The sequence below is a fragment of the Alosa sapidissima genome, chromosome 19, assembly GCF_018492685.1.
Source record: "Alosa sapidissima isolate fAloSap1 chromosome 19, fAloSap1.pri, whole genome shotgun sequence".
Lineage (NCBI taxonomy): Eukaryota > Metazoa > Chordata > Actinopteri > Clupeiformes > Clupeidae > Alosa > Alosa sapidissima.
Window position 1 is genome coordinate 16,961,491 of NC_055975.1, and position 10,000 is coordinate 16,971,490.

Consider the following 10,000-nt stretch of genomic DNA (forward strand, 5'->3'; position numbering starts at 1 on the left):
TCAGTGGAAATGCATGGATTACAGTTTCTTCCAGTAGCAGCAACTGGAATCCATGCATTTCCACTGAATTATTTTTGGAATCTGATCCCTTATCATACCTGTTCATTACTCGTTGCTCGACTTATCGTGACTAAATTCAAGATGGCTGCAAACGCTAAACTTCGTGAAGATACTGTCTGTATAAATCGTCTTGTAAGTAAACTACCGGTGCTTTTTCAAAGTTCTCAATGTCTCGTTTTAAATGTCAGGGCCCTCGGAAGTCTACCAATGAAGTGTGGAGATACATTGAGCCTCGTAAATGGGTGTAAAACAGTGATTTATTTGCATGGCTAGCCCGATGCCGAAGCACCACTATTGAAAAAGATGTTGGTAGCATCGGCTAACTAGCGCCAGATTTTGGAGTGCAGGGGACAAGCCGAGATGGGCTATGAGACATACGTTCACACTCGGTATCATGTTTCGATACACTTTAGGTCAATATCACACCGGAATTCTCCTTTAAGCCTTTCAGGAGATCCATTGATGTTTCCTAATCTGACTTCTGTCTGTCAGGTGGCCGTCACACACACAGTGACTTTAAAGTCACTCAGCTTCTTGTTCAGTCAGTCGCCATTTGCTGTTCAAACACCATTCCATTTCCTCATCTTTCCGCCTCTGTCATGTCCATCCACATGGCCACCTCATTCCATTTCCTCCTTTCTGTCATTGTTTCTTTCATTCTTATGCTATTCTCTCTCTCTCTCTCACACACACACACACACACACACACACACACACACACACACACACACACACGCGTATATACCTTACTACACACTCACTCACTCACTCACTCACTCACTCACACACACACACACGCGTGCACATATACCTTACTACACACGCACACTCACTCACTCACTCACTCACTCACTCACACACACACACGCGTGCGCATATACCTTACTGCACGCACACACACACACACACATATACCTTACCGCTCTTCCAACCTTTGTTGATTTTTTTTGTCAAAAAGGACAATTGTGTTTTAGCTAGCATCCACTTTGTTATCTACCAAACTGGAGACTGTTTACACAGACTCTGAGTGTCATTCACTTTGTGCTGCACCACACAGTTCCTTTCCCTCCATACCTCTGGCTATGGCAAAGCTTCTGTTTTTTACACAAGTCATCATTCCTTTTGACCTCTTCCTTGGTTCCCCATACTGATTTTTGGTTCTTGGCTGAGTTGTAGTCCCTGTGATGGTTTGGCTTGTTTTGGTGCTGAGGTGAAATTCTTGGGGTTGTTGTGCGAGCCGTCTGAGGACGGTTTTGCTGCTGCTGCTACTGCTTCGTGTTGTTGTTGTTGTCGTTATTGTAGCCGTTTGTTTGTTTGTTTGTTTGTTTGTTTGTTTTGTCTGGGAGCGCTGCCTCTGCCCTGTCTGTCGTAAAACCCTGTTGTTTCTTGTTCGTGCCGAAGCTCCACTCTAGGTTGGCGGGCCTCCGAGATGATCGGCGGGGCCATAGGACCTACGACTCGCGAGTAACTATTCCCCACCGACCAACCCAACCCACCCCTTCTACCTCTCCCTGACCCGACCCAAAGGAGCCGCCTCCCATCCGCAAACACTGCTTTGCGAATTCCTCCGACACAAGCTTTTTTTTTCACTTTTGTTGTCGTTGACGTTGTCATTTGTTACACATTTCTTCATTGTAGTATCGTTGTCTGATAGCGCTCGTGTTTCCACATCCTCGTTTTGTCGTTCTCTCTTTATTTTTATTTTTTTTCTGCGCTGGAGTGTATCAATGTTTTTTGTGTTTTTTGGCTCTATGGTTGCTCTCTCTTCTCTTGGTTTTGGTTGAGTCGATGCTCTGTCTGTACAGTAGATGCCGTGTCTTTCAGATGCCTGATGAAAGTGTGCTAGCTCTAGTTGGACCATGCTGTTGCCTCAATGTGACATCCTTCTCCTACACTCTTCTTCATCTAACTCTTCAGTCTTCCCCTCCCTATCTCTCTCTTTCTCTCTCTCTCTCTCTCTCTCTCTCTCACACACTCTCTCCCTCTCTTTCTGTCTCTATCTCCTTGCTTTTTCCATCATATTGTCATTTTCTATGTGTCCTTGCGAGTCTTTTCCATTTGGGTTTTGGTTCTTGTTGGACCTTAGAGTGTGTGAAGGGTTTCTCCGACTGCCCAACATTACACTTGAGCATTTCCATTTGGCCCGTAGGCCGGGGCTACTCGGCTGGCATCACAGGTGACACGGGGAGAGTAGGACGCAGGTCATATATTTTTTCCTAGCAAGAAAAGATTGGGTGAAAGAGGGGGAGAGAGAGAGAAGTTCATCCCACGTGCCAAGTACAGCTTGCAATAGTGCACCTGGCCGCCAGTATCCCTGACCTACGGGGAGCTCATTGTGCTGAACGATTCTGTTGAGTTTTGACTCCATGCTCTTTTCCTGTTGCGTTGGTTACGTTTGTTCCTCTTACAGTGATCTATCTTTATCAGTAGTAGATCAATAGTACTTGCTGTAGTAGTTGTAGTAGTAGTGATGGTAGTGGTAGTAGCTGTAGTTACAGAGTCATTATCATCATCATCACATCTTTTACTGCTAGATTCTGTGTGTGTACCATAGGCATATTAACAGGAGGAAAGTATAGTTAGTGATTACACTTTAACGTTAAACTTTAAATGTTTGTAATGGATGTAATGTTAATTATTGTTGACTATTTTTAGGCATTTGCAGTTGAGTAACTGCTTGACTTACATTTCTCAGGTGTAAGGTATTCTGTTGTGGTCATGATGGTGATGATGATGATGATAATGATGAGGTTGATGATGGTGATGATGGTGTTCAGGTGTGACATACTGACCCATAGAATCCGCTGGTGCTTCCTCTTTTTGGTTGTGTGTCGGTTTGTGTGTGTGTGTGTGTGTATGTGTGTGTGTTAGACGAGCAATCCACTCTGTGTTTTTGCCAGTCAGTGGAATGCTGCTATCCTCTCTGGACAGAGAATTGAGCTGCTGCCTTTGGTCTCACTCAGTCTTCATCTCTTGTTGTCCCCCCCTTGTCTTCCTTTTCTTCTTCTTCTTCTCTCTCTCTCTCATTCTGTCTCTCTCTCTCTCTCTCTCTCTCTCTCTCTGCCTGTAGGTGCAATCTCGCTGTAGCAGCAAAGAGAACATATTGCGATCCAGTAAGTGGCTTCCATATGCACACAAATACGATCACAAATACATGTTACTGTTGTCTAGCTTGAAATATGTGTTAAGACAGACAGTGTTGCTTTGAACATTCCCTTAAGGCAACATTCCAACAAACCCAGTGCGGCTTTCCAAGCATAAAACACAACACAAGTAATTAGGTACAAAGTTGAATGTAGCCAGTGATGTGGACCACACGCTGCTAGGTCCTTTTGTAATGTAATATAAAAAGTGAATAGCTGCACTCTCAACATTACTCCACAATATACATTTTAATAGCCTGCTGGTCTAGCCACAGACTCAGATTCTTATCAAAATTTGAGCCTGGTAACACGGCATTTGGATTTGATTATGGGGTGTATTTCAACCTAGCCTGGAAGCCAGTCCTAATTTATCCCTCCCACAAAATTTGAGGATGTAAAATGCCTTAATGGGTTTTTTTTTCTGTTTGTCTTTTAAAGTTATTGCACGTTAATTATGCAAGTTATTATTTTGTGTAACTGACGCGATAACGGAATCTAAACATCACGCTTCTCCAGCAACATTGATTTTGCCGTAAAAACCCCCAACTTGAGCGCACTCAGGTGATGTGGATGACTGCTTCCCTGTTGCTCACCTGTCCTTCATTGTATGAAGTCTGCCAAAACAATTTGATTAGCGTGAACACATCTTAACCGGGCATAGAGACTTCTCAATGGAGCGATTTCAAACCAAATTGCCCACCCTGGTCAATTCGAACTGGCTTCCAGGCTATCATACAGTGTTTCAGAAATGTGCTTCATCAGAGTGTAACCTTTCTCTCTTACCCAGAGTACTCAGTCTTTAAAGGTCATGCTGAAGCTGGACCAACATACTGTAAATAGACAAAAAATGAATTAGGTCGCTCAAATGCCAAGAATTGTATTTTATTATTTGTATTCTGAATTGTATAGTTTTATCATTAGCATTGTTTTGAAGTAACACCAAAGATACTGTGCTTCTTTCCTCTGGCTCAGATATCCTGGAGCCTCCTCAGAAGATGACACAGACTGACGAAAGGCCAGATATAATTTATTACTTAGCCGAGGGATGCCTGGTCAGCAATAATTTAGATTAGCTCCAGGCTCGACTCCATTGTCAGGACTGTTAGTTTTGATGTGTCCCCCCCTCCCCTGGTGATTTGTGTAATAAAACTTTGAAAAGGCCTTAAGGGAAATACAAGAGCAGGAAGGAGAGATAGGAGATCCACACATCGCTGTGGCAACGGCTGTTTGATGGTGACACCCCTTTGGTCGTCTGCAGGTCACAGTGCGGTGGACATCACCAAGGTGGCGCGCCGACACCGCATGTCCCCCTTCCCGCTCACTTCCATGGACAAGGCCTTCATCACGGTGCTTGAGATGACCCCTGTGCTTGGCACTGAGATCATCAATTACAGAGGTGAGGAGGAGAAGGAGGAGGAGGAGCATGACCGAACACACACGCACACCACACACACACGCACACCACACACACACACACACACACAAACAAACACACACACACACACACACACAAATCACTCAGTCACTCTGCTCTATGCTATATACACACTATATGCAAGTTCAAATGTACAGTGCACACACACATACTCTCATAGTGTGTACTCATGCATACACATGTAGAAAAACATCTCTTTTTATACACTACACCATACACGCACACACTCACACTCTTTCAGTTGAACACCTGAAGCCCCACTCATCAGATGACTACTCTGAGGTAAGATGGAAGGTCCCCTGTACAAGCTTACATACTCTTACACTGTGCCTTTAAGACCTAACATTGGATCTGACCAACACAGCAGCGACTATATTGGCACAGCCCAAAAGGCTGTAGATTAAGCAGGGTTCTGGCCAGTGTAAAGTGATGTGTATCCCAGTAGATGTCAACAAGTACAAGCTCTCCATTTCATCCTCCTGTTTTTATATGTTCCTCCTTCACTTCTGTTTGTCCTTACTCCCCCTGCCACGTTTGCATACCAGAACCAAACAATGTTTGTTTATCTGTTTACTGGTACACACACACTTACACACAAAAGACACGGTCATGCATTCACATGACCACACCGATTCATGTGTATACTCATGCATGTTTATGAGTTCACAAATGGCCACATACACAAATAAGTCTTGCGCACTAGCACTCACACACTCGTGCATGTGAGCACTAATGCACATACGGAATCTCTCTCTCTCTCTCTCTCTCTCTCTCTCACACTCACACACACACACACACACACACACACACACACACACGCATGCACACACACCTTAAGTACGGTCAGCTCTTCATCTCATCCTGCTGTGGTATCTCTGTGCTAGAGACTCACAGCTACCCCTCATGAGGTCATCACTGAGCACCAGGGGCGCTTTTCTCACCTCCGTGTGACCCACTCATGCAGAAGCTTCCAAGCCATATGCCCCCCCAACTCACACACACACACACACACACACACACACACAGTCCAAGTCTGTTCCAGTTCAATGGCTAGTTTCAGTTAATGGAAACAGCTGAACTCACACTTACATAAGGACGAACTTCAATAAACATGCACCTATGAGAACCTCATGCATTCAGTCATGAAGGCTGATTATCAAATACTTGCTGCTTGAAACCAGTAGCTGATTACTTATGATGAATACATTTATTAGTTAGCATTTTATAATTGGCACAGAACACAGAAAACTGTGAACTTAAACTTGTCATCAGAGTTCCTCGAGGCCTCTGCATTTGTGAAAACCTGTCATGGAGAAGTTTAAGCAGGAGTGTAAAGGAACAGCCATTGTCAATCAAAAGGGTTTCAAAAGATCAAAGATTGTGTAGATCATACCATCTAATGCACGGCCTAAGAAAGTACCGGTATATGAGTTTTGTCTGAACTGAACTAAACTGAATATTTGGTAGAGTAGAATAGGGTAGAAAACTGAAAAACCTCCTAAATATCTACCAAATCAAGTTCAATTTTTACACATTAAAGGTGTCCGTAATATATGCAATACCAATAAAGAAGGAAGCTTACTAAGTTTGGAAACCATCTAATAGGTTAAAGATGTCTGAGCTGTCATTTTCACCCACATTCATCTTCACCAGCCTTGCTGTATACATGAACCACACAAGTCCTCACTTGCATTCTCAATGTACATTGAAATTTCATTCATTTGAAGCAGGTTTGTGGCAAGTAACCAAAGTTACCGACTCTGAATGTCGAATGCTGAGTAGCAGTATGTTTTCCATCCGCAAATTGTCCACTGTCTCATATTGTTACATATAATTACGTCCCAAGGAGCTGGCTTTTCAGATGTATCAAAAACTAATGCATCTAAAAAAAAAAAGCACACCTAAAACTAGGATCAGATCAACCTGGAGAAGAAGAAGCCTGGGTGGCCTTCTCTTGCCGTAATATTCCAGCTGCATTGCTTCCTCACTCTCAGCCTGTCTCCCACTGTGCACCATGATGGCCCTTTGCTTCTGCTTGCTTTTCGCCTTGTTTTTTACTCTTCTGATTTTGAGAAGAGCTGAGATTGTCCACCACTGTTGTTTTGTTCATTCTGCTCATCGTTTGTTTGTTTGTTTGTTTGTTTGTTTACATTGTTGCATCAGCTGTTCCTTTTGTCCGAATATGCTGTTGGACAGGGCTCACATGTCCCCCGTCTCACACAATGTCATCACCAAAGCAGTCTGCCTTCCTTATGCATGCAGATTGTAGTGGTGTTGGGTGTGCTCGTGGTGCATAGTCTGTTTGTGTGAGATGTTTTGTCTTGTGTATATATACTCCTATGTGTGGGGGCGTCCAATGATGGATAATGAATGCCCCCCCCCCCCCCCCCCCCCCCTTCATCCCCTCCCCTCTCCCTCTCCCTTTCCCCGTGTTGCGAGCCATAGGGCCTGAAGTCTCAGACTCGGCCCCCGTTACTCTGCGTAAGCCTCCGGGGCCCGATGCGTGGCCCCTGCCCGGACTGGCCTGCCCGCAAGGGACAAAGTCTAACAGGAGAGGCGCCGACGCTGGCACCCTGTCCCCCTGGCATCAGACAGGTCAGTGGTCCCGGCCTGGCAGGGTGGCACGGAGAACCAAATGGGGAGGGGGGAGGCGTGGGGGGAACTGGGGGGTGCTGGAGTGAGCGAGAGACTGCTGCACTGCTGCTACCATTGCCGTAGCTGCTGCTGCTGCTGCATCTGCTGTTTGCATGACGCGGCTGCTCTCACGCCACTGCTGTGGACGGGTCGTGGGACCTTGGCAGCCTGGTGCCACTGCATTGGCTACTGACCAGAGATCATCATCCTGCCCACTTGCACTGTTCACTGGAAAACCAGGACAACTGACCCCAAACCTGAGGCAAAGGCAAAGGATTTGTTTTGGTTCCTAATAAAAAAAAAAAAAAAGTATCCTTTAAAACTGCTCTGAGAATCATGAGCCAAACCAACTAGGAGCACAACAGAAGCCAGAAAACAGTAAACCGTAATTATGTCCTCAGAAAACTTTTCCTTGTTTTAATGGATTGTGAGGGACAGAAAGATCCTGCTTTTCGCTATCCCTCATGATTCCTCATCAGTCCATCTTATCCTTTATTTTCCCATGTTTTCTCATGTAAAATATGATGTATTGGATTAGTTACTGAAAACTGTAACCACTCTCATGTTCCACCACCTCAGCGCTCCACTGTTCATGTCCCTCTTCACCCTTGCACATCACAGCTGACATTGCGAAGGCATCCGTTAGCATTGACAACTATGATAGCAGTGATAACAATGTGAAACAACATGCATTAGCAACGAGTAAAGTAAAGCATCTTATGTAGTTTGTCAAAGATCCAAAAACATGATTTGCAGTGGGCAGGTTCTGTGTACTGTAAGTAGCAGAGAGGCGGTGTTCACCAAAGCCAGTCCAAGCAGCATGAATTCACGAGCTCGCACACCCACTCCGACTCTGCTGACTCCATTCCATCAACACAGTGGGACGTGTAATGTGGCCCATACATTTCCAAAATGGCCATGTCCGCAAACTTAGATTGGTATTAACTTTAAAAAAGAGGCTTGCACCATTGTATCGGTGTGTATAATTAACTCTCGAGATTTATGAGCCCAATGATTTCTAATGCAGAGTAAAAGTAATGTATTTCATCTCCATTACTTGGAAGTGTGATCTAGAGGTTTATTTTCGAGTAGACGTATAGATGTGTGGCAAGGCCAATGTTGAACCGCTGGAGATCCCTTTATCACAAGAGCGGTAAAGAGATGGAGCTCCCTCTAGAGAGACCAGATAGCGATTGTAAGGTGACTGAAGTCTTCTTGAGGGGGCCGCCTGGGGAACACAAGAGCATATGGAAGGAAAATGGTGGTGGTAGTGCAGTGGTTAAGAAGCTGGGCTAGCATGCAGTTGCCAGTAAAGTTGTGGGTTCGATTCCCGGCTGCCACCGTTATGCCCTTGAGCAATGCACTTTACCCTGAGTAACTCCGGGTGAGACTGGCCCTTGTAATAATTGACATATGAAAGTCGCTTTGTATAAAAGCATCAGCCAAATGAATAAATAAATAAATAAAAATAAAAAAGGAAAGGGGAAAAGTCTTTGATGGACTAGATGGCAAAGCCTGAGAGGAAAACTTTGGGGAAATAAGAGAAGTGTAGCAATTTTTGCTTTCAGTGGTTGAATTCTTTTACATTACATTTAGCAGATACTTTTTGACCAAAGTGACTTACATATGTCAGCTATATCAGGGGTTCTCAAACTTTTGTGGGCCGGGGACCCCTCATGGAGTGGAAAATTCTCCAAGGACCCCTCATAATCGCAACACATAAAACTTAAGTTAATCATGTAGCTGTATAGCCTTTTTTCTGTTAGATGCTTATGTTATATGTATTTTAAAAACATTGAGTGCTAATACCACAATAGTCATGTTAGCAAACTTTGACAGTATGTAGGATTTGTTTAAAGGATTGTTGTTTCTTTGTCAAATGTAGGCCTATTGTGTTGAACACATAGTGTTTGCTTCACATAACTTTCATTTTGTTGGCGGTTAATTAATAGTAAAGTGTTTTGACGTATTGATGTAACGTATCAGCAGATCAATTGGGCAAATACTGATACTGTAGCATTTTTCGCCATATAAGACAATTTCATATTTTGTAGCAAACTTTGTCAGGGACCCCCTGACAATGTGCTGCGGACCCCTGGGGGTCCCCGGACCCCACTTTGAGAACCAATGAGCTATATTACAAGGGATCACATTGTCCCCGGAGCAACTTGCTCAAGGGCACAATGGTGGAAGCCGGGAATTGAACCGACACCTTTCAGGCTACTGCACGCTGGCCCAGCTCCTTAACCACTACACTACCACCACCCACTACCAAATTTTGAGATAGTGTTTTCAGCATGAAGTTTGAAGAACTGAATTGACTCTAAGAGAACTGGAAAGGGTGTAGGTATATATATTTTAACCAGAACGAAATGAGACAAGAGCCTCATTGGACTAGTATGTGAGAAGTATGATCCACTAGATGGTTGTGTGCACAAACTTTGTTTTCATAAGGACTTTATGTCAACCATACCAAGGGAACTACATGTTCAAGAGGCACATTCAAGTTTGAGAAGGCTGCTGCAATTTTACAATAATAGTAGCAATACTGAGAGCTTAAAGTTCCATGCTACTGTGAGGAAGTGATCGCCTTTGAAAACCACTTTTAGGAGGCATATTACTCCACCTCCCCCTTAGCAAGCATTATACTCACACAAACATGGCCAGATAAACATGTACACTCACACCACACACACGCACACACACACACACACACACACACACACAC

General features: G+C 44.2%; 1 protein-coding gene across 1 annotated transcript in view; it reads left to right on the forward strand.

The window, feature by feature from the left end:
* The window catches only part of gphna (gephyrin a), an 84,919-nt gene that overhangs the window by 64,801 nt on the left and 10,118 nt on the right, over positions 1–10,000 (forward strand). Inside the window, 3 exon segments of the mRNA XM_042073472.1 lie at positions 1,462–1,524; positions 3,131–3,173; positions 4,462–4,599. Coding sequence (XP_041929406.1) covers positions 1,462–1,524; positions 3,131–3,173; positions 4,462–4,599 — 244 coding nt within the window.